This window comes from Rutilus rutilus (genome assembly GCF_951802725.1).
Source record: "Rutilus rutilus genome assembly, chromosome: 6".
Lineage (NCBI taxonomy): Eukaryota > Metazoa > Chordata > Actinopteri > Cypriniformes > Leuciscidae > Rutilus > Rutilus rutilus.
In genome coordinates, this window is record NC_140214.1 from 5283492 (window position 1) to 5308922 (window position 25431).

At 36.2% G+C, this 25431-nt stretch overlaps 1 protein-coding gene across 2 annotated transcripts; it reads left to right on the forward strand.

Annotated features, from left to right (window-relative positions):
* The first annotated feature begins 1333 nt into the window (after window positions 1-1333).
* Window positions 1334-24963, forward strand: LOC311292292 (uncharacterized protein). 2 transcript variants are annotated; one of them, XM_084411927.1, is made up of 13 exons: window positions 1334-1423; window positions 1604-1915; window positions 16543-16851; window positions 16934-16979; window positions 17280-17338; window positions 18023-18065; window positions 18156-18245; window positions 18380-18480; window positions 18922-18971; window positions 19047-19094; window positions 21251-21316; window positions 22483-22548; window positions 23918-24963. In XM_084411927.1, the coding sequence occupies exons 1-13, from the start codon at window positions 1363-1365 to the stop codon at window positions 23939-23941; spliced, it is 1275 nt and encodes a 424-aa protein (XP_084268053.1). In that variant the 5' UTR covers window positions 1334-1362; the 3' UTR covers window positions 23942-24963. The 2 variants fall into 2 exon arrangements, with proteins under 2 accessions (XP_084268053.1, XP_084268054.1); XM_084411928.1 differs by lacking the exons at window positions 1334-1423; window positions 1604-1915 and adding exons at window positions 10169-10265; window positions 10496-10819.
* The last annotated feature ends 468 nt before the right edge of the window (window positions 24964-25431 follow it).

Below are 25431 nucleotides of genomic sequence, written 5' to 3' on the forward strand. Positions count from 1 at the left end.
CCTGTGATTTAAAAAAAGCCTATACTGTATGTATTGGAACACTATTATTACAAAAAGGTATCAGTGTATGTTGTGTTCGCTAAATTGCTCACAAATGTAAGATTGTTGTATCATAATAGTAGAATAAGTATACCCTTAGTCCTAAAATACTTACAGTATAAATAATAATAACGGTATAAATAAAACAGCATACATTAACAGTATAAATAATTTGTTAATTCTCCTGGTTGTTACCCTTTTATTGCCAAAACGTTACATATTGTTCCCTTATACTAACATGTAAGTACTTTATAGGTACACTACCGAAAGTTACGCAGTAAATTCATCTTAATTACCTATTTTTCATTTCAGACTGCACACATTAAGTGAATAAGTGTATAAAATCAGACAGAGCCATCTGTATAGATAACTATGGTGCCACCAGTGTAGTCCGACTCCTATGATTCAATAATCAATCACTTGTTTAAAAAGACTGAATTTTAGCAAACAAAATGGGATATAATGTAATTTCATTAGCTAATGTTACAGTGCGATGGATAACTACAGTATTTTGTACTGGTAAGATATTTCATTGAACTGCTAGGTATAGATGTGTACTGTAACTCTCTAATGGTAGCATGAGTTTATTATAAATGTTTGACAATATCAGACAAGCATTCGTTATGTCTAACTTGACTTTTTTAATCCCTACCCATAACCCTATCCCTAAACCTAAATCAGGTCAAACTCCATCCATGATGTCCAGAGAGGGGAGCTGGACGTCATTTGGCTCTGCAGTGAACACCACTTGTTTCCAGTGTGTACAGCTGTGCCGTGAACCACATTCATCCACACAGATGAGCAGAGATGAATCACAAAAAAAATTAAAAATAATGTACGCAAAATGCATGCGGTTTAATTTTGTAACCGCTAGAGGGGCAAAAGATTCATAGTGTAGCATTAACTTGTCAATATACAAATCAAACAGATTATTTAAATTCAGAAGAACCAATACTTTTGACTGCATAAGGAAAATGTTGGATATCCAAAATAAAATATTGTTTATTTCTCTGTTGTAATTACTCAAAAAGCAAAACGATCACACATCATGTTCTCAGGCAGATAAATGGAGCTTGGTGCTGGTAAAGTATCATCATAGATTATTTGTGATTGATAAAAATTAGTGTGTTACTAACTGCAACCCCAGACTGAAACAGAGATGTAAATGAAAGTGTGACAAGAACATAACTTGAAATCTAGAGTATGTCCTCACTGCATACAACCAGATGGCGCAAGGCGTTTGAGTGTTATATGAAGGGAGAAAAGGGAAGTGCAGCAGTCATTACAGACACAACTCCAGATACAGGAAGAGAGACTTTCACAATGGCCACATACGCGAGGGAAAAAATGATCTACATTTCAATCGGGTTTTGGCTCATTTTAGGTGAGTATTAAATGTTGTGCTGTCTTTGTTTCTAATGGATCCTGTTTATCATTTTGCAATAACAGATTTTATGCTCAGCTGTTTATGCTTTTAATGTGTTTTATGTGAAAATAGAACAAATTAAAGAGTGAATTATTGTTAATTCTGGACATAATAACAGTTTGTGTGTTGTTTGTGTAGGTGTTGAATGCTTTGGTGGGTCAAATCACACCATAACTATTAAGACTGGAGGATCTGTCACCATCCCATGTCATTATGATGAGAAAAACCCACCGCAGAAGAAATACTGGTTCTCGGAAACCCTTTCTAATTGTACATACACAAACACAACAGAGGAGAATCTGTCAGTAATCGATCATCCTGATCAGAGTCTCTTTACTCTGACTATGAGAAACATGCAGAGCTCAAAACATAATGGGGATTATTATTGTACTGTGGAGACTGATGGAAAACCGACTGTCACATATGAGCTTCATCTCCAGGTTCAGTCTGGTATGAGATTTTGTAATTATTTTAATCACATTCTAATGTCAAATTCTCTGACTTCACACATACTGTATGTGTTTAATAATCTCAAATGTCTTGTGTCTGTGTGTTCAGCTCCTGATGTGTCTGTGATGAACAGCAGTGTATCTGGACATAAAGGTGATAATGTCAGTGTCCAGTGTTGCTACACTTCTGGATATCAGAATAAACTCAAACAGTGGTGCAGATATAAAGATCAGAGCTGTTACACTGAGAAGAGGACTGACACATCCCAGAAATCATCAGTCCAGATCAGTGATGATGGGAGAAGCTCCTTCACTGTGTTGATGACTGGACTGAGACTCAGTGATTCTGGATGGTATTACTGCTCTGTAGGAGAGGCACTGAATCCTGTTCATCTCACTGTAACCAAGGCAGAAACAGGTACAATTTTTCATTAAGAAATATTTTTCTACTATATTTTAAATAAAACACAACTGAAATTGCTTTGCAGTAAACTTTTAAAATGTTACTTTTGACAGTAAGCGGAGCCACAGACAAATCGAGAGACTCGTTAGTATTGAAATGTTTCTCATTAAAATCTTCATTTAATTATTCTACATTTGGCTGATTTGTCATCAATGCTCTACTTCCTCAATTTCTTTGTCTTTAATGCTTACATAATCATTTCCTTATTTCCCTAGTGATTTTTCTTTCTTTTTTTCTATCTTTGCAGAAGTGAAACAGGAAACAAGAATAATAGTACAGCTGAAGGCAGTAATGAACAAAAGTAATAGCCTACATCTGTATTGTTTAAAATAAAAATAAAATATAATAAGCTTAAACTAATTCTAAGACTATTTACCTGAAATGCATTAAAGTTTAAACGGCCTGGTGGAAATTTAGTTCAGATGCCTTGTTTTCTGGTGCTTTTATTCAGCTGAATTAGTTCCACAACTCTCTCTGAGCTTTTTTGAACAGATTTTAAAGTGTTTTCTTGTTTCCCACAGAGATAAAGGTCTTCTGACTGTGTGGCTTCCAGTTTCAGCTGCACTTTTGCTGCTGTTGATTCTGGTCGGTGTTTTCACCTGGAGACGGAAACAGAGACCCGGTCAGTTTGACCTGCACTCCATTCTTAATTTTTTTTTAAAGTTAATTTCATGCCATGTTATCATTTATTTCAACAGCACACATACATAAACTCTGTTAATGTCATATTATTGTTTCCCCTTTTTAAAATAAAGAGCAAGATAAACACCAAAACAGAGAGCGAAACGACAGCAGGACCATTGACACAGTAAGTCCTTTAATTTATAAGCATCTAGTTATGAAAATGTTCATATAACAATATCAGTGTGTACAGTTTTTCGTTTTTGTTCAATTTTTTATTCTGTTGACACTCACTTCTTTCTATATTATGCAAGAATGTCATTTTTGTCTAGCTGGATGCTTTTTTGTATCACACTGAGCTGAATAGATACAGATAGTAAACAATATAGTTAAACGTTTACTGGGAAAAAAGTCAAACTTAAACAGAAAAAAATATCCCAGCTAACAAGGAACGTTCTCAGAACAGTGGCTAATGTTCTGGCAAAGGTCACTCAAAGTTATAAACAAACGTTCCTACAGTGTGTTAATATTCTTTAATAATGTTCTCAAAACTTTCGCTCAAAAACATTATACATTATTATTCTACAAGTTTTGAGAACATTATTAAAAATATTAACATTCTATTAACACACTGTAGGACCGTTTGTTTATAACTTTGAGTGAACTTTGCCAGAACAATAGCCAAAGTTCTGAGAATACATTATTACCAAAGCCCGTCTACGGAAAGCCTGTTCACTCCAACGCCCTATTAAGTCCTATTGGTTGTAGTTCCAATCAGAGTTCCACTGGGGGCGATCGCCATGAGTGCAAAATGAATGGGAGTCAATGGGGCTAGACGGCTAGATTTGTCTCCCTCACCCGATTGCCGTTGAGAAATCTCAGATTTGATTGTAGGTTTTGCAAGTTCAACATGGGTTATAGATCGAAAGTTGAATGAACGAGTACTTATTTCTTTTCGATTTCTTACAGGTTGAGTTGTTGTTGCCCATAACACGCTAGCATTCTGCTAATGACGTCAGCATTCTGATGTCATTGACATTTTGAAAGACTTTTTAAAGCAAATAAGTGACTCTAAAAAATCTAACACCAAGCAATTTGTAATTTCTTTGCATCCCCTTTCGAAAACAACATTCAAATTACTAGACAAAAAATTATATCCTAAGAAAAGTGGATTTTGAGCGGTATAGCTCCATAGACCTCCATTCATTCTGCACTCGTCATGTGAGCGCCCTCATATGGAACAAGAGTGGAACTGCAACCGGAAGTTTATTGAGTGGCACTTCTCCCCTCATTAGACGTTCTCTGTTATTACATTATTAATACATCATTCTTAGAATTCATTCAAAAGTAATGTTCCCATAATGGACCCAATTCATATTTCCGTGTTTCTCACAAGCAGAAGTTGTCATGGGAGATGACAGCAAATATAATTTTTCTATTCGAATTTACCCTAATAGCAAAAGAAAAAAATCCACGATAGCATTTTCACGACTTTTCTAAAAAAGAAACTTAATATGAAATACATGAAAATGTGTGTAATAGCTATATCACAACACAACAACTTGAATAATTCTGTTTTATACATTAAAGGTTGTATCAGCGATTTCAGGGCCAAACAATTGGTTTCACCAACCACTCAAAACCAAAATAAATAGTGTTCCAACCAATCACCGACAGGGGGTGGGTGTTGTGAGGTTTTGCGCTCGTGCACGGCTGCACGTGAAGTCGGAGATTTATTTTGGTTTTGAGTGAAACCAATTGCTTTTGTGTGCAGATCTCAGAGCCTAGGCTGCCTACAGAGACGCGTTTTTTTTTGACGGCCTATTTATGGGGCGGGCAGCTAGCGGATCGTTAGGAAAGATTAGATGAATGTGATCATTTATGTTTGGGCCTTTTTTGGGCCTGAAATCGCTGATACAACCTTTAACTCCAACTCCCCCGCCATTTCTAGATTTAAAATGAATCGCGCACAAGGACTTGTCACCCTGGGTCACATGACCATAAACGATTAAATTACTTCCTTAAGTGACCATCGCAACAGTTCCCTTTGCTAACGGACTTGTGGAAGGGCTCGTGAAGGGATTCAGTTGTTCACTTTCGCTGCTACAAATGGCGTCCCCTTCCCGAAGTGCCCTTCAAGGGTGCAAAAAAGCAGTTTGGAATTCATACAGCATGTGGGCTAAGTTTGGAATGAATCTGCAGTGGTCAGGTGGTACAGCAGTCACGTGGTAAAAGTAAAAGTAGGAGCTCTCAGACAATTCACATCTTACTAGCTGCAATTACGAGCTCTATGAGGATGTGAACGCTTTTTACAAGTTTAAATCATGTAAATTGTGTGTAATTACAACATGGCGTGAACGCACCTATTTATTTTAGTTCATGTAAACTGAAAATTAATTTACATGCCTTTTTTACACATTTCTTCCAATCTTCACTGTTTGATTGGTAACACCCCGGGTGTCTACACCGCTAGAAGCTGTCAATTCTGGACGGGGCTGTCCATATAGAGCGGGGCATCAGTTTAATGTCATGTCGTGTAGCGCCGTATCCAGTGTAGGTTGTATGTGTACATGAGTGTATATGTTTTATTTGCTTTTTTCATGTTGTGTTGCACAGTTTCTTTCTGGTGTAGAGACGGTGTAAGACTGTGATTCCCATTTCATTACTATGTTGTTTAGAATGTTTAGAAGTTGTGAAGAGCACAATTTTATTGAGAATCAAGCAAGCCATATGCATTTACTTATTGTCAAGTCAACTTTGTTTATAGCGCTTTATACAGAACAGCTTTGATAACAGCAGTGATAACAGGAAAATGCTGCATTTCGATTGTTGTTCAGCTAAAGTCAGTTCAGTGTTGATTCAGTTCCGTTGTAAAGATCATCAATTACTAAATTAGTTCATTTCATCTATAAAGCAGTTCTGCAAAAATGATGTCATCATCCAGTTCAGTTCAGTTATCATCCAACGGCGTCAGTACAGTCGGATCAATAATACTGTTGAATATTAAGTGTCCCCAACTTAGCAAGCCAGAGGCGACAGTGGCAAGGAACCCAAACTCCATCAGGAGACAGAATGGAGAAAAATATTTTATTATTGTACAAATTGTAAACAACTGTAGGCCTACTTTTTCACACGTCAAAACATGTTCAATTTGCTTAAATGAATAAGAATGGAAAAAATTGCCTTGAACAAGTAAGTAATTGTTCAGAGATCTAATTTGAGAACTGAGCCAAAGCGATTGATACAAGACACCCTTTTTTCCCTCTTCTTGTTTACACACTTATGCAACGATCCCCATAACACATTAATCTCCAGGCCAGTCAAAAACTTTTTAGAGTGAAATATGAGAAAAGAAAACATATTTTACCCCCCACCCCATACGCCTCATATCATTACATTGGGTTGGCCATGGAACCATGTGTCCATTGAGTCATGTGTTGATATCTCGATACTTCTTTTTCCTTATTGTTTTCTGTGTGTTTGTGTGAAATGCAGATCTACTCTAAACCTGAAGAAGATCCTGTGATATACAACACTATAGATGATGAACGCCCAAGTGTAAGTAAACCAGACATACTACTAACACGATGTCTCAGAAATATGACATTTTAAGAGTAAGATTTCATGAATATATATCATTTTCAATTACGATCCCACAGGATCCCAACAAGGATGTAACCTACAGTACTATTGTTGATGCTCCTGTGAGTGACGCAGTAAGTTTTACAGAAATATATTATTTCATGTGCAGTATTAATTGTACCACTGGCAGTATATTGAAAATGATCTCGCACTTCCAGAAGCCTCCAGCAGGTGGAACAATATACAGCACTGTGGCTCCACACTAACAGCAACATTGAGGATAACACAGGAACAGAAGGATTTTTTTTTAGGCTTGCTTTACATGATTTAAATTATGAACATCTAACAGATCCACAGATATAAATACATTAAGTTAACTTTACGTTTGCTTGATCCCCCTCCTTCCCCTATTTTTTTAAAAAAAGGACCCATATGAACAGATGCAAGGTTTCAAGAAAAAAGCGCTATATAGACCGTAAATAAATCTATTTGGCGAGTTCATAACTAGCCTTCTTTGTCACTTGAAATGGGATGTCTTTTTTAACAGTGTTATATATTTTGTGCTTTTTTACACGTCAAAACGTGTTCAATTTTAAATGAAAAAGAATTTTAAATCTGGCATGAACAAGAAAGTAATTGTTCAGAGATCCGACCTTATTGTTTTAAGAGAAAAATATCTAATTTGAGAATTGAGCCAAAGCGATTGATACGAGACTCTGTTTGTTTCCCTCCTCTGGTTTACACGGATTAACAAATGATAAGATCCACATAGAGAGGTGTCATTAATCACTGACACCAACAGTGAGAATAACACAGGAACAGAATAGGACTAACTATCACAAGAGTAGTTTTTTAGGCTTGCTTTACATGAACATCTAACAGATCACAAACACATTAAGTGCCCTGCCCTATTTTTCAGAAGGAGCCATATGAACAGTGTTATACAGACCGTAAATGAATCTATTAGTCGAGTTCATAACTAGCCTTCTTTGAAATGTGATAGTCTTTTTTAACAGTATTTATATATTTTGTTGGTATATATTTGTGTGTATCATTTCTTAATTTAAAATATATATATACTTTTAGTTTACTTGTACAGTATTCTGTTTCTGTTTCCATTTGCATTTTTACAAACATGCACATTTTAAAATAAAAAAATAAAAGTATTTTGTATTTTGTGTGTGTGTGTGTGGTTTACAGTAGGTATGTTATGAGCACAAAGTGTACCAGAAAATAGCAGAAATTTTTGATCTTGTGGGGACATTTTTTTTTGGAACCCAGGAGTAAAATAGCTTATAAATCATACAAAATTATGTTTTTTGAAAATGTATGCAGAAGGTTTTCTGAGATGTGTAGGATTGTTTTGGGTTAGGGGATAGAATACAGTTTGAACAGTATAAAAATCATTATGTCTATGGAAACTCCCCATAAAACATGGAAACCCATGTGTTTGTCGTTCTCCAAATGTCCCCTCAAAGATAGAAAATTGTGTAAAATTTTGACATTGATAATGTAAAAATGCTGAAGGGTTTCTGTGATGGGTTAAGTTCCTATTGGCTCACTGAAGAGTTAAAGGCCACTGTCGGAGTGTCCTCTCTCCTTCTCTCTTCTCTGCGTCTTCTGGTTGCTGTTCGAGTGTGATCTCACCCGGCCTCAGAGCTCACACATCACATCAAGACACAGTCCTCAACACATCAAGACATGTGTAACTTCCTCAGCCATCACAGAGTCAAACTAACATTGCAAGTTCATCATCTTTTCTTTGTTTAACATGGAAGAAATTGATTGCAACTTTAACACCATTGACTCAAGTATCAAGTCTTTATCCTGAGACTGCATGTTCAACGGACCGTCTCTCCACCTACTGACATAATGCGTTAACATTATGGGAAGTGTGCTAGCCAGACGGGATTTAAAGTTTGGCTGGAGACCCAAGTTTGCTTTGAAGACAAAAAACGTACCAAGCACATACTGAAACCTAACGTGTGTGTTCTGTTTTGTTTGCCTTTGGCTTCATGTTCTATTGTCCTGTCTTGTTTTGTAATGTGTAGGGGAGACCTGAAATGATTTTAACACGTTAACGCTTCCAATTTTTCCAACTACAACACACTCAAACACACAAATAGTGTTCAATTGTTGAAGCTGGTGCACATTTGCTCATTTTATTCAGTTTTGTTACACACACACACACACACACACACACACACACACACACACACACACACACACACACACACACACACACACACACACACACACACACACACACACACACACACACACACGAACAAACAAACAAACAAACAAACACACACACACACACACACACACACACACACACACACACACACACACACACACACACACCAATTATGTTAAAAAGCTTGTGTTGAATAAAAACCTTTCAAAATTAATTTTTTATACATTTTCTAATGTTACATCTCACCTCTGGGTGTGTTTCAACTAACCCGGACTATGCGGTGTATTGTAACATTTCACTCATTTGAAACTAAGCCACACATTTTGTGCTCCAAAGATAACAGCCATGTCATTTAATAGCTGACACTTGTAACTAGTTCCTGAATCACATTTTGAACTGGCTTAAAAAAACTTACAGAAAAGATACAGATACAGTATCTTAAAAAAAGATACAGACAGAAATGTCAAAAATGTTACAGCCATCCCTGGTCTGTCGTCTGGTGCATACAGTATGTTGCTATATATTCTGGATATACACTACTTTTTTCTTTTGAATGGCCATCAACAGAGACATCAGTTTTTTTTGTCTGCCCATATATTCTGGATGTATCACACTGTGGCTGATGCCCATGTGGTGAACAGTGCCTGTGGAGCTGAGGTCAGTCTCTGTGTGAATGTGTTGCTTCTTTACTGACTCGTGTGTTTTTGTGGTTGGTTTCTGTCCAAAGGCCACAGTGCAGATTCACACTCACACATTATTATTTTACTTGCACGCTCACTACAGGAACCAATGTAGCCACAACACATTTTTAAATATTTTAAAGGATGACAAGGAAATATGAGACACTGGGGATGATTGCAATAATTTTTTATCTCAAACTTTAATATAATTTTCCAAAGTCTTTGCTATGAATTGTGTTTTGAAATATTTTGTGTTGTAATATTTGAAATATATATATATTGTAAAACCCATGATTAAAAAACTAAATAACAATTAAACATAACAGTTTGTGTTAATCACTTTCACAGTTTTGTCGAAATGGTGACTTGAATACTGTAACATTTTGTTCAGTTATTGTGGGTGAAGAAAGTGTTTTATTTAGTATTTTTGAGTAAATGTTTTATATCAAATTGAACAAGAGAATCTGATTATTCAGATTATACCACTACTACAGTATCTTTTAACATGCTTTAACCTGTTCACAAATCAAATTAGCCAAAAGGAACATGTTGATTGTTGTTGTGTTGTGATAGTTTGAGTTTGCTGCTGCTACTTTACTCACTTGCTGACGCTTATGTGGTTTCAGGCGATATTTCTGCTCTCATACAGGAGGAAACAGGAGGAAACAGAGACAGTTCAAGAAGTCACCAGCTCCTCTCATGCACACACTCCACTATAGCACACACACTCCACTAAAGCACACACACTCCACTATAGACATGATTTACCTTCTGATTCTCTCTGGGATTTTACTTTACATCTCAGGTAAAAATAATATATATATATATATATATATATATATATATATATATATATATATATATATATATATATATATATATATATATATATATATAATTTTGTTTAAAGTATTACTAAACCATTGTACAGTCTGTTGTTAATTTTTTTAAATGGTTTAAGTTAAAATTCTTCAATATACATCATGTGCAGTTTGTGTTTTATGTTTTCTCCCCTACGTTTATTCTTGTCTACAGGTGGTGCTAGAGTTAATACACTGGAACTTAATATAGCAGTGAAATCTGGATCATCTGCCATTATTCCATGTGTGTATGGTAAACAACACAAAGAAAACCGCAAATATTTGTGTCAGGGGACATATTGGAGCTCTTGCCGTATATTGGCATATGCAGGAAAGACAGGAACATATTCCATCACTGATTATACAGACCAGAGTATTTTTACAGTGCAATGGGACAAACTGGAGATCTCCGACTCTGGATATTACTGGTGCGCTGTGGAGATTGGTGGCCCTGGCACTGTAGACGCTGGTTATTATTTGTATCTGACGGTACAATCAGGTAAAAAACTTCTTTCCAAATTACGATTTACGAATTAGCCTATACAGTTTTTTTTCTGACAATGCAATTTATTAAAATAATAATGTTATAAATAATGTAAAAGGTAAGTGTTGTTGTTGGGTTATATATTTATTATAAAGATAATATAATACAATATAAAAATGAAATAATGAAGCTATAAATAACATTGTAAATAATATAAAAGGTAGGCTAAGTGTTGTTGGGTTATAATATGTATTTCTGTGCACACAAGCAAACTGAATTACACTTTTAAAGTATTGGGTTTCAACTTACTCAAATATCTAATGATATATGTAAAAAAATAAATACTTTTAAAAAAGATTGAAAGTGATTCCAATTTTGACTTATATTACTAAGATGCGATTAGTTAGTTTACAGATTTATATATTACTCTTTATCATATTGGACCATGGTGAACATACACTACCGTTCAAAAGTTTGGGGTCAGTAAGATTTTTTTTATGTTTTTAAAAGAAGTATCTTCTGCTCACCAAGGCTGCATGTATTTGATAAAAAAAAAAAAAAAAAAAAAAAAAAACATATATAAAAAGAATATATAAAAAATATATATTTTAAACTGTAATTTATTCCTGTGATCAAAGCTGAATTTTCAGCATCATTACTCCAGTCTTCAGTGTCACATGATCCTTCAGAAATCATTCTAATATGATGATTTGATGCTCAAGAAACATTCATTATTATTATCAATGTTGAAAACAGTCGTGTACAACATTTTTTTCAAAATTCTTTGATGAATAGAAAGTTCAAAAGAGCAGCATTTATTTAAAATAGAATATTTTCTAACATTATAAATGTCTTTGCTGTAACTTTTGATCAGTTTAACTCATCCTCGATAAATAAAAGTATTGATTTATTTTATTTATTTCCCCCAAAAATAAAATAAAAATTCTTACTGACCCCAAACTTTTGAAGGGTAGTGTTTAATGTTACAAAAGCTTTCCATTTCAGATAAATGCTGTACTTTTGAACTTTCTATTCATCATAGCATCATGAAATAAAAATGTAAATAACTGTTTTCAACATTGATAATAATCATAAATGTTTCTTGAGCATCAAATCATCATATTAGAATGATTTCTGAAGGATCATGTGACACTGAAGACTGGAGTAATGATGCTGAAAATTCAGCTTTGATCACAGGAATAAATTACAGTTTAAAATATATTAAAATAGAAAACAGTCATTTTAAATTGTCATAATATTTCACAATATTATTATTATTATTTTTTTTTATCAAATAAATGTAGCCTTGGTGAGCAGAAGATACTTCTTTTAAAAACATTCAAAAATCAAAAAACATTCAAAACTTTTGAATGGTAGTGTATAATTTGTGAACCCCTTTAAGAGAGTTTAATTAATATAAAGTACAAACGTTACTGCCACTCATCAATGGCAGCTGTCACAGTTGGCGACAAGAACAATCCTCAGGCTAGACCGTCCCATTTAAAGTCCAACTGAAATCAAAATGGACCCTATTTACTTTGTTGGCGCATATTACTAGTCTTGTGGTGAACAATTAATCCGTGCAAGTTAATACACAGAAATTTTTTTTTTTGGCTTCGTAATCTTTAATCAAAATCTGAAAATGCCCCTCCCCTCTGCATTGGAGGACCTTCCCTGATGACGTAGGTTTGACGGCTTGGTTTGGGAAACGCTTAACCACTCCCCTCAAATCATTAAGCCTGTTTTATACTTCTGCGTCGAACTCACGCCGTAGCTACGTCGTAGGCTGTGTGTAGCGCGTGTACCCTTCGGCGTACCCTGACGTGCACCTCTCCAAAAATGTAACAACGCGTCAACTCTACGCGGACACAAGCGCTGTGATTGGTCTGCTAGAACCCCTCCCTCGAGTTTCACATGCTCCCTCTGCAAGTGTAATTGTGCGTCACCGCGGACAACGACGCAGAAGTATAAATGAAAACCAACGCGTTGCCTACAGCGTAGAGGCTTCGGCGTAGGTCCAACGCTGAAGTATAAAACAGGCTTTAGTCTGTAATGAGCGAGAGATGGAGAGGAGGAGCGCTAGAGTAAAACCCTGCCCTCTGTTCAATATTCCTTTTCACTGGGAAATACGTCACAGCACTGGACAAAAGTCGTTTGCAACTTCCGGTTCACGCGGACTTTAACAACGTTCAGTCTGACCTTCGTGGCCTTCGAATGATCCAGCCTTTGAATTGGGACACGGCCGTTGTTAGCCAACTATGGTCGCAAGAAGCAGCAAAAAGAACCGTTTGGGAATCGGACAACATTGGTTCTGCTGTATGTTTTAGGCTTGTTCGACTTGAAGTGGCGCTGCACAGACCGATCGGTGTATGTCATCAAAGTACCGCAAGAGCGATTCAAAAGCATACAGTGTCGTCTGCTAAACGCTCTCACTGTGCATTCATGTCATACACCGATCGGTCTGTGCAGCGCCGCTTCAGTGTGAACAAGCCTTTTAACTTAATAAAAAGAACCGACTCGTAAAGTCATAAGGCTCGTTTGAGGTGCGCATCGCCTGAATATAGGCAAGTCTAGTATGCGGCTACAGTGATGGGGAGGAGTAAAAAAAAGTGCAGGCAAGATAGATGAGATGGCAAATAAACAAATAAACAATTCTGAATAAGAGACAAATTGACTAATTGTATTTTCTCTTAAGTTAAGGCCAGCAGTCATACAGTCACACAGAGTGGCTGCAGTGTGACAGTGAAGGGAGGGCATCCTTCCTCTTTTATAGTCTTAATGTTATCATTCAATGTTACAGAGTGTTATCTCTCTCTAGGCCAATGATGGTATTTTCAACCATATCTGGAACATTTTTAGATTTGTTCATCATATTCTACCCTTGAGTGGAGGCCCTACGGTGGCAGAGCACAATGCAACTGAATAAAACACATGCAAATAGAAAAAAACAGCCGCAAATTAAGAAAACATCTTCATCAGTTTTTTTAACACACGTGTGCTCCAAATACTCACAATACAACCAAATACAGAAACACGGTGCAAAAGTTCACAACTTTTCTTTTCTTTTCTTGTGATGACATGTTTATGACAAATAACTTTGAATGCAATATACAAAATGCATTAACAATATGTTCAATGTCATCAGATGAGAAAAGAGTTAACAATGAGCTGAAATGAAAAAAAGATAGAGAAATAGAATATCAGGGTAAGATATTAATCTATACATCAGTTACATTGTAAAAATTTTGTCATGTTATGTTTAAATAAGTTTCATAAGAAATGTTAGGTAATGCAGGGTCCAAAGATGAGATGGCAAGTTTTAAAGTTGAGGCACTCACTCACACACAGATATATAACATCTAAAACTTTTTGTATAAAATGTATATTTGCAACAGTAATGTTAACAGCAATAATAAGAAATGTCTGTTGCAAGAACAGCCTATTCAGCTGATGGACACCGTCTGCGTTGTCATAGGAACATCCCAGGTGAAAATAATGAGGAAATTACGTTGTCTTTCGTTGCTCACTTCGCCAAGTGGCACCGCTACATAATGGCACACAAGTGCCCTGCTCACTCCAAAGTCCCCACTTCAAGCGCTCTGCCCTTCGAAGGGAGTAGGGCATAGGAATGCTCACGAGCAATGAGCATGTCCCAGTCTGGTTCGTCACTTATTGGGGTCCCCTGGAAACATTTCCCTTGTGTTATGTGCTATTTGCAGCACGTTTCTATATTTGGTTGTGTTGTGAGTATTTGGAGTACACGTGTGTTATAAAACTGATGTTTTCTTAAAGGGGTGGTATAATGCCCTTTTCTCAAGATGTAAAATAAGTCTCTAATGTCCCCAGAGTGTGTATGTGAAGTTTTAGCTCAAAATACCCCACAGATATATTTTATATAGCATGTTAAAGGTGTCACTTTTTGAGGGTGAGCAAAAACGCACCGATTTTGTGTCTGTTCCTTTAAATGCAAATGAGCTGCTGCTCCCAGCACAGGGGGCGGAGCTTCAAGAGCTTGTGTCCTTTTACCTCACACAGACACGCACTGAAAATTTCAAAAACTTTTATCCTTTTATGTTCAAACCGGAGTCAGAAAGATGGAGAGACTCAAGAAGAAGTGACAACATGTAGACAACATTTCTGAATGGTTAGTGAATTTATGTAGCTTATGTGTAGTTATCTTCTAGTCATTGATTAGCATATTCTGTCTTGATAATCTATAAATCGTCTTCAGGGGGCGGGGTTTATGTAAATTCTAGGGTTGGTGATGTCACTAACCCGGGAGGAATGTCGTGCAGTCCCTACCAGCCATTTGTTGTAGTCCTTAAAAAGTAATTTCTTTAAAAGAAAATATCTCCCTTTGCATTGAACTTTGAGCGTTGTAGCTTTGCAGATGTTGTTTATGCTCAAACAGCAACATTACACACCAACTAAAGTTAGAAAATTGAAATCATAATCAACCACCCCTTTAATTTGCGGGTGTTTTTCTATTTGCATGTGTGTTCTTCAGTTGCAGCGCGTTGAGCTCTCTCGGCCACCGTAGGGCCTCCTGTCACGTACCAACACGCTTTTACCATTCCATTCCAATTAGAATAGGGATTGTGTGTGCTCTTTTACTGTCCATATGATGACACACACATCTTAAAGATACAACTTCTCGTAGTGGGTCAGACACCTTTGATATCAAGGGTGGATATCGCAGGATTCACACTTGTGCGCTTTGTTGCTGATAAACTGTTGCTTAAGTTCTGTTGCTTTTATATGAAAATAAATATGATGAACGAGACACCCAAAGTACTTGTTATTTATTTCCATTTAAAATACATGTTTATTAGGCCCACAGATATGTTTTTATTTATTTTTACAGGCCTAAATATGACAACAATCACATAACCCATAGAGAAATCGCACTGTCAGAAAGGTTAGGAATAGTCACACATAATTTATACACATAAAAGCAGGATATCAGGGTTTTAAAATCAAACATTGTAAAAGAAAACAATATATTACGGTTGTTTAAACCAATGAACATTAAGCTGTGTCGTCAACAAATCGTTTCCCATCGCTTTTACTCAGCGCAGTCGGTGGAGATCAACTGCAGAATCCGACACGTCCGCCTCGACTTCACAAGAGTTTTTTTACATAGCCTACGTCAGCAGGACATCAGAGCCTTTTATACAGTCTACGGTACAGGACCACACTCGGACACTTTCTAACCAGCATGCATTTCGCGGTGATCACCGGTGATCGCTTCTGCGCAGATTTTGCTCTTCTCAAACAAGCCTATTCATTCTGGAGTTGGACTGGTTGCTCTGTAGCCTATTTTTTAATGCACTGAAAAGAACCGTCTCATAAGAGTGATTCGTTCTGGATCATATTACTCGCTGAATGTGGTTTAAAAAAGCAGTTAAGCGGTATCAGTGCAGGAGACATTTTTTGAATACGGAAACAAGTGTTATTTTTTGTTAATTTTTTGTATTTTAGAACAACGTTCCTGCATATCGGTGGAACAATGAACTTTCTATAGTACAGGAACCAAATTTCCACATTTTTCGGTTCTGTGACTGAAACTGTTAAAAATAAAACCAGTTTTTAATAAAGTGTGTTACCAACCGTAACAAGTAAACACTTACAAATATCAAATATATCAATATCAAGGGAATTTAGATAGGCCTATTTATATTTTATAGCCAATAAGACAATTGATGGACAAATCTTATTGTCTTTTTGACTGTTTTCAGCTCCAGATGTGTCTGTAAAGAGCAGCAGTGTATCTGGACATGAAGGTGATAATGTCAGTGTCCAGTGTTTCTACAGTTCTGGATATCAGAATAAACTCAAACAGTGGTGCAGATATAAAGATGAGAGCTGTTACACTGAGAAGAGGACTGACACATCCCAGAATCCATCAGTCCAGATCAGTGATGATGGGAAAAGCTCCTTCACTGTGTTGATGACTGGACTGAGACTCAGTGATTCTGGATGGTACCTCTGCTCTGCTGGAGATCTGCAGGTTCCTGTTCAACTCACTGTCAATGAACCCAAACCTGGTAAGATCACAAATCAGTTCAGCTATAAAAATGTTGACACTCTTAATGGCCTAAAAATAACTTCATGTTTTTCTCCTTTCAGTGACACATATTCCAACAACTACACCATCTGACCCCAAGACAGACAAGTAGGTGTACTTTTTGACCATTTAAAAGAGTCAAATGCATCTAAATACTTTTGTAGCCCAAAAACCTGTTGATCCTGTTCCCAAAACTGGGAAAAATTATTTGTTCATAATTTGGACTGATTAGGTATTTTTTAAGGAAAGAAGTACACGAGAAGAGCATACAAGTATACATTGTTTTTGTGTTCCACAGAAGAAAGAAAGTATAAGTATACAGATGACAGGTTTGGGATGATAAGACTCGATTGTACTTTCATTTTTGAGTGAACATATTTGTCTTTCTCTTTTTACATTGTTTTGCAGGTACACAACTCAGACATCTGCAAACAGAAATCCCACAAGTGTGAATGAAATAATAACCAGTAAGGAGCAGCTGACCTGGGTTAATCAGATCAAATATTTAATGTGTTTAATTACCAGTTATGAAATGACATGTGTAATCATTTATCCATCAGAAAAAAAAATAAAAATACTCTGGAGACCGTCGTTGTTTAGATGCACTGCATACAATGGAAGCCCATTTCAGCCACATATGAAAAAAATAATGCTTTAGTAAATCATATTTATGACATAAAAGTAGAATTTATGACATAAAAAGTCATAATTATGATAAAATCTAATTTATGAGATAAAAAGTCATAATTGTGACACAAAAAGCTGAAATTCTATAAAATGTCAGAATTATGACAAAAGTCTAAATTATCTGACATGAGTCAAAATTATAATATAAAAAGTCATAATTACGACTACATTTTTAATTATGACATTAAAAAGTATGAAAAACGTATAAAATCATGCTTAATTCATAATTATAACAGAAAATTATGACATAAGTCTAAATTATAAGAAAAAAGGTCATAATTATGACATCAAAAAACACTATAATGACATAAAGTCAACTTTTTATGTCATAATTATGATTTACCAAAGCATTCATTTTTTCCTTATGTGGTGGAAACGGGCTCCCATAACAAACAGCTTCTGTCATTAATGATAACACTCTGATCAAACTAAGAAACTTGTTTCTCTGTTTCTGTTTTTGGCAGCAGTTATGATTACTCAATCTGATTCAAGACCTGAGACACGCATGTAAGTGTGAACATTGTTATTCAGTCATTCATAGCAACTGATACCAAACTATTACATGTCAACATAATGTAATGTTAATTTTAATTGCAGAGATGAAGCTCATCCATCTCTAACAACAGCCTCAGCGACTATTAAAACAAAAGTACACCGCCAGGATGAGCAAAACAACTATTTATTAAGGCATGTCAATTAATTAATTAGCTTATATTGCATCTCTAAATTAGAAACAAAGCTTTAACAGATGAATTTGCTGCACATTAAAAGTGAGAATAGTTCTGTATGATAAACACAAATATGTCTCTCCATCACTGCAGGCATGATGTGATTCTGCTCATGAGTCTTGTAGCGACGCTTGTGCTGTTCCTGCTTGTTTTTCTCGTTGTAATAATAACCTGGAGGCTGAGAAAGAAGCTGGGTGAGTTTTCTCTTTACACTTCTGGAGGACTGACACTATATTATTGTGCTTCATTTACAGCTATTTAATAAAGAAATCAATAAATGGGCATAATAGGTACTGTATATATGGATTACAGTATGTGAGAAGAAAGAGGCTGTAAAGTGACTCGAGAGGCATCAAACTAGCACAATTACAAAAACGGGGACAAAAAAACGGGTCAAATTTAGTTTTGCATCATGATACACACACATTTGACAACAAAATGATACGACTGACCAATCAGAATCAAGTATTTTATATCTTTTGTATATGCCATTCATAAACCCTGTCAACTGTAATTGTATAATCTTAAAAATAAAGGTTCCAAAAGCTGGTTTTCACAAAAAAAAGAAAAGTTTTTCTTTAACAGTGTCTATGGAAAATATGATGATATTTAATCTTCATGTCTCACTCTGACAGAGAGGGGTCACATTAGAGAAGAAGAACATTTTAACACCACCAGAAATACAGTAAGTAGTTTACACACTGATGGAATTCAGAAATCTTCAGAAAATAATCTAAATCTGTGTTTGTGTTTGATGCAGACCGCCTCTGAAAACCAGATGACATCCATCAGTCCAGCAGCCGCTACTGTAAGTCATCAGTCCTCTCTGTAGACATTTACTGAGATGATGATTGAAAATTAATGATCATCAGTGGACGGCTGTTCGGTGACTTACAGTTCTGTGATCTTTCATAAGGCAGTAAGTGTTGTCTTTGAATGCTCTGAATGACTGAGTCACACTGCAGTTTGGGCTGGGACGTCCCGTTTGTCCAAATCAAAAGGGAAACTTGTTTTAGGATGGGGTGCTGGGGGAGGGGGGTCAACACATTTGATTAAGAAACAATATCGTGTCTATAAAACACATCAAACTCCACGACACACAACAAGCGTATTGGTGAGACGAAAACTTGTTACACAAATATACACACCGAGACAAAATACACACCGTATTTAATAACATTAGTGACATCATCGATACTGCTTGCAACTGTAATGCAATGGGAATTGTCTACGGGAAGTAAATTTAGTCTTTAAATAAAAGGGTTTTGTAAGAACTGATTTTCCTGTTAAAACAAAACTCACCCTGCAATAACGCCATAAAATGCACCCTGGACAGCAGATAACAAAGGCAGAGCACAGAACCTTGTCCTGCCCAAACTTATCTCATTGTCCCCTTGTTTGACTTCAACTCATCCCCCCTCTCCCTCCTCAAGGAATGTCTATTTAACACATATGGTGTATCTTATGAATATGTTGTTTTTCCTTTTCATGTTTGGTGTCATTTTAATGGTCGCAGTGCGATTGGTAAAATGGTCTTAATTTCATTGCAGTCATTGGTTTAATGAGAAAGATTGAGAACTTAGGAAAATCCTGTATCTCCTCTCTGGCTGATATCTCTTTACGATATCTCCTGAAACCAGGTGCTACCCCCCTGGGGTACATGGATTGGCCCAAACAACTCTAAACAACATTTGTATAACCCCTGTTGTTCTGGTCTGGTATTTAAGGTGAGGGGACAGAGCAATCTTTGGGAATCTTTTACCAGGATCATCCCCCACACAGTAATGCATGTCAGTATTTTCCTGTTGGAAGATCCTGACACACCACTGTGTGTCTTTGTCAGGAGAACATTGCTTACTTTTAGAGTCATCTTTGAGTAAATGATGTCATGTATTTTCTGAATTGGCTTTTAATCATTTACTTCTGTAATTGGCATGATACATTTTTACCTGACAAAATAAATGTTACATCTTGATTTATTCTGAAGTATTCTGAAATCATTATTTTAATATATTAAGGAGGCTGGTGCTACCGCAAATCTTAGTTAAGGTAGGTCAAACTAAAGGCGCATGTATGAACGGAGCAGTAGACACGTCATCTGAAGACCTTTTGATTTCTGTCTATCACTGGTTTAGCAAGTTGTATGGAAGTGGCTAAATTAAACTGCACTCTCTAGTTCGAGTGAGCAGTAGGCAACCGACTTTAGGGGTATTAGCAAACCCTACATCCTCTGACTCAAATCAGAATTAACTGGTTTGTGTCCGTGAGAAACACGATTTGGCCGACGTGATCTCTAAGCGGCATTCGGGTCCATAATGAATTAATAACTGAAAGTATGGGATACTCAGAGTAATCAAAGATCTAAATTAATTCATAATCAATATTTATGATTATTTTCTAATCAGAAATACGATCTAAATTTGATTATCATTCAAATTGGAGTCAGATTACGCATAGAGCTAAAGTAATACTAAAACTAAGTTCCAATAAATTAAGTGAACTTAACTGGACCGCTGAAAAGAAATACACGCTTTAAACCTTCGCCAGGCCGTTGGATTCCGTCGTTGGGCCAATGGATGGTCCTTACAGTTTTGAGCTGTTGTTTACACTGCCACATACAATAAAAGTGCATCCACAGCGACAGGAAATTAAAATTAGCACAAAAACTTTTGCCTACCTTGCAGAACACTGAAGGTGGACTTGGATTTTCTATTTTGAGATTCAGTTTCTTCACATCATTTACAGCTCATGTCTGACACAAGAGGAAGGATTGGGATAGGCTTATCCAGTTTCGAGAAAGAAAACATCATGCTAAATGAATCCTAGTTAGAAAGAACTGGGTTTAATGCCCACATATGATTTATATTTAAAGTTTTTATTGCAAATTAATTACTAAATGCTAAAAAGGAAATAAATGGAAATCTCCAGAATTCTTATTCTTAAGCTGATCATGTTTATTCACAGGCTTTATCGTCAGTGGATCCAGAGGGCGACGTGATCTACAGCTCTGTGAAAAAACCTCGAAAGGCTGTGAGTTCATATCCATACACACCCTGCTCCTTCTTAATGACGTTATGAGCAAATGAAAGTAATTAATTGTAAATTAATAATAAATCTATTTGTACCATATCAGTTTTTAGTTAGTGTAAAAACACGCGTATGAAGATGAAGGATCAAAAGTCTTTAATATCGGCAACAGGACCACAGGATAAACTTCCACAAAGTATTGACGAGGCTGAACAAACTGAACAAAGAGAGAAAGTACTAGGCTGAATCTGAAATCGCCCCCTATACCCACAAAAAGGGCATTATTTGAGGGGACAGCCATTTGTAGTGGTGTCCGAAACCATAGTGGACGTTATTGAGTGCACTTATTCAATCCCATAATGCACCGCAATTAGTGCAATAAAGAGTAAATAAATAAACTGATGTACGCTCAACGGCTGTCCGAATTCACTCACTCCTTTTCATTCTCTCCCTCAAGTGAACGATGTTAGTGGACTAACGAAGGGAATAGTGAATGAGGGATTAGGGGGCGATTTCGGAAACTTGTTTTAGGATGGGGTGCTGGGGGAGGGGGGTCAACACATTTGATTAAGAAACAATATCGTGTCTATAAAACACATCAAACTCCACAACGCACAACAAGCGTATTGGTGAGAAGAACACTTGTTACACAAAAATACACACCGGGACAAATTACACACCGGGATATTTAACTGCACATAACATTAGTGACATCATCGACACTGCTTGCAATTGTAATGCAATGGGAATTGTCTACGGGAAGTAAATTTAGCCTTTAAATAAAAGGGTTTTGAGCTGTTGTTTACACTGCCACATACAATAAAAGTGCATCCACAGCGACAGGAAATTAAAATTAGCACAAAAAACTTTTGCATACCTTGCAGAACACTGAAGGTGGACTTGGATTTTCTATTTTGAGATTCAGTTTCTTCACATCATTTACAGCTCATGTCTGACACAAGAGGAAGGATTGAGATAGGCTTATCCAGTTTCGAGAAAGAAAACATCATGCTAAATGAAATGAATCCTAGTTGGAAAGAACTGGGTTTAATTCCCACTTACAATTTATATTTAAAGTGTTTATTGCAAATTAATTACTAAATGCTTAAAAGGAAATAAATGGAAATCTCCAGAATTCTTATTCTTAAGGTGATCATGTTTATTCACAGGCTTTATCGTCAGTGGATCCAGAGGGCGACGTGATCTACAGCTCTGTGAAAAAACCTCGAAAGGCTGTGAGTTCATATCCATACACACCCTGCTCCTTCTTAATGACGTTATGAGCAAATGAAAGTAATTGATTGTAAATTAATAATAAATCTATTTGTACCATTTCAGTTTTTAGTTAGTGTAAACCTGTTAAATGTAATTTTGTAATAAGTTGCTGAAATAAAAACACTTTTAAAAAAAGTTGCTTTAAGTTTACTGTAAAGAAAATGTTCTGTACTAAACTTATTTTATGCAAAAATATATATTTTACAAAACAATTTGGACTCTGAAATTGCTAAAACATCAAAGCCACATGCTAACCAAGCTGTGCTCCAAAGTTGGCTATAGGCCTAAAAATAGCCACCAAGTGTCACGGTTTGTTGTAAACACGCGTATGAAGATGAAGGATCAAAAGTCTTTAATATCGGCAACAGGACCACAGGATAAACTTCCACAAAGTATTGACGAGGCCGAACAAACTGAACAAAGAGAGAAAGTACTAGGCTGAATCCGAAATCGCCCCCTATACCCACAAAAAGGGCATTATTTGAGGGGACAGCCATTTGTAGTGGTGTCCGAAACCGTAGTGGATGTTATTGAGTGCACTTATTCAATCCCATAATGCACCACAATTAGTGCAATAAAGAGTGTACAACCGATGTACGCTCAACGGCTGTCCGAATTCGCTCACTCCTTTTTCATTCTCTCCCTCAAGTGAACACTGTTAGTGGACTAACGAAGGGAATAGTGAATGAGGGATTAGGGAGCGATTTCGGATTCAGCCCTAGAGATCCTGAGGTGCACACCGCTTAACTACCGCTTTCATCGTAAGGCAATGTCTGATCTGACCAAGATGAATACTGAGATCACTCAATGTGCTGCAAGTGCAACTGAAGAAAAATAGGTTAGCAAATAAAACTCCAGCAAATTAAGAAAACATCATCAGTTTGATAACACACACGTGCTGCAAATACAGACACGTGTTTAGCGCTGTGAGTGCGTTTTGAGTTTTTGCAGCACGTTTCCTTAATTTGCTGGTGTTTTTTTCTATTTGCATGTATTTTCTTTAGTTGAGCTCTCTCGGCCACCGTAGTTTAAGCTTTCGAATGATACCTAATTTAAGATGAATAATACAATATGTGATAGGAAAAAAAGGCAATAAAAAAAGAGCACTAAGCATCCCACTGGTGGGACACTGACAGTTAACAGGTTGTATCAGCTAAAACTGTAAATGTGTCAGCGTTTTGTGTGTGTGTGTGTGTGTGTGTGTGTGTGTGTGTGTGTGTGTGTGTGTGTGTGTGTGTGTGTGTGTGTGTGTGTTTAAATGTAGTTGAAACAAAATGAATAATTCCAGTCTTGAAGTGCATTTCATTTCTCTGCATCTTTACATCACAGGGACATTCCAGAATGGATTCTTGACCAAATGGAGGACAAAAGGGACACAACAACACGTTAGAAAGAGCTGAAACCTTCATTTTTCTTTTCATGCAAGTCCAAATTAGGCCTACATAAATTGTAGGCTTATGGAAATGCAGTTTTGATAGTAGTTATTAAATTACAGTTCAAAAAAAAAAACTAAGTTATTTTACTTTTTAGTTTATTTATGTTTTGTTTTGAATTAATTTCAATTGCACAATAAATAAGGACATTAAATTATCTGCGTAAAATTGCTCATATAGCCTAATACACATCTGTCCTGTAAGTGTGACGTCATCTGATGGTGAATTTTATCTACAGTTTTACCATGTACCTCTTCATCTGCTCAAATTTATATCAACAATTTTCAAAACCAAGTAATGTATCATTCGTGATGCCTTGACCTGTTCAACAATCATCTCATATGTGTGATGTTCTCATTGTAACTTTTTAACATCTCAGTGATGTTTTCGTTTTTTCTTTAAGTTCTGATGTGAAACTTCCTGATATTTTTAAAGGAATAGTTCACCTAAAAATTTAATTCTGTCATTAATTGTCATCCTCATGTCATTCCAAACCCTTTCGACTTTCGTTCATCTTCAGAACACAAATGAAGCTCTTTTTAATGAAATCTGAGATCTTTCTGACCCTCCATTGACAGCAACACAACTAACACTTTCAAGCCCCAGAAAGGTAGTAAAGACATCATTAAAGTGATCCATGTGACTCCAGTGGTTTAGCCTCAGTTTTATTGGAAGTGGAAGTTGCGTTGGCTGTCAATGGAGGGACAGAAAGCTCAGATTAACCTCAGAACTAACCCTTTAATATCTGCCTTTAGATGCTGTAGAGACCATGCAGCGCCGGTTCTCTGTAATATTCTGCAATTATGGGTACATTAACTAAGTTAAATGGTTTAATCGGTTCAGTCTCGAGTGCATCATATGATGTATTTATATTGTTACACTGTTAGAAAAATCTGTAGAAATTACAGTATTACTGGCAGCTACTTGCCAGTAACTTACTGTAGATTTAAATTGATGTTATTTACTGGCAACAATTTGTTCAAAGTTAAATGAACATTAAACATGAACAAGTTTTTATCTTTACAGAACAAAACTAAAATAACAGCCTCATGCAAAGCATTCTGGGAACCAAAATCTGAAGGGAAAGAAAAAACAGAAAAAGGTTGACGATGATTTCTGGTTCCCAGAATGCTTTGCATTAGATTGTTATTTTATAATTTTATTCTGTAAAGACAAAGACTTGTTAATGTTTAATGTTCATTTAACTTTGAACAAACTGTTGCCAGTAAATAACATAAATTTAAATCTACAGTAAGTTACTGGCAAACAGCTGCATAACAGCAAATTTTTTACAGTGTACTGACCAGCATAGTTTAGCAGTTTAATGATGATTTTTATTGGGTATATACTTGTAATTCAGGCATTATTTGAGTGTGTTGTTCTACTGTGCTGTATTCTATAGAGTCTCTG

Excerpts from the sequence above, each read along its gene's own strand:
- LOC311292292 (XM_084411927.1), top strand. The coding sequence starts at position 1,363 with ATGGCCACATACGCGAGGGAAAAAATGATCTACATTTCAATCGGGTTT. Across the intron at positions 18,066-18,155 it reads TCAAGACCTGAGACACGCAT|AGATGAAGCTCATCCATCTC; the intron begins GTAAGTGTGAAC and ends TTTTAATTGCAG. Across the intron at positions 22,549-23,917 it reads TGAAAAAACCTCGAAAGGCT|GGACATTCCAGAATGGATTC; the intron begins GTGAGTTCATAT and ends TTTACATCACAG.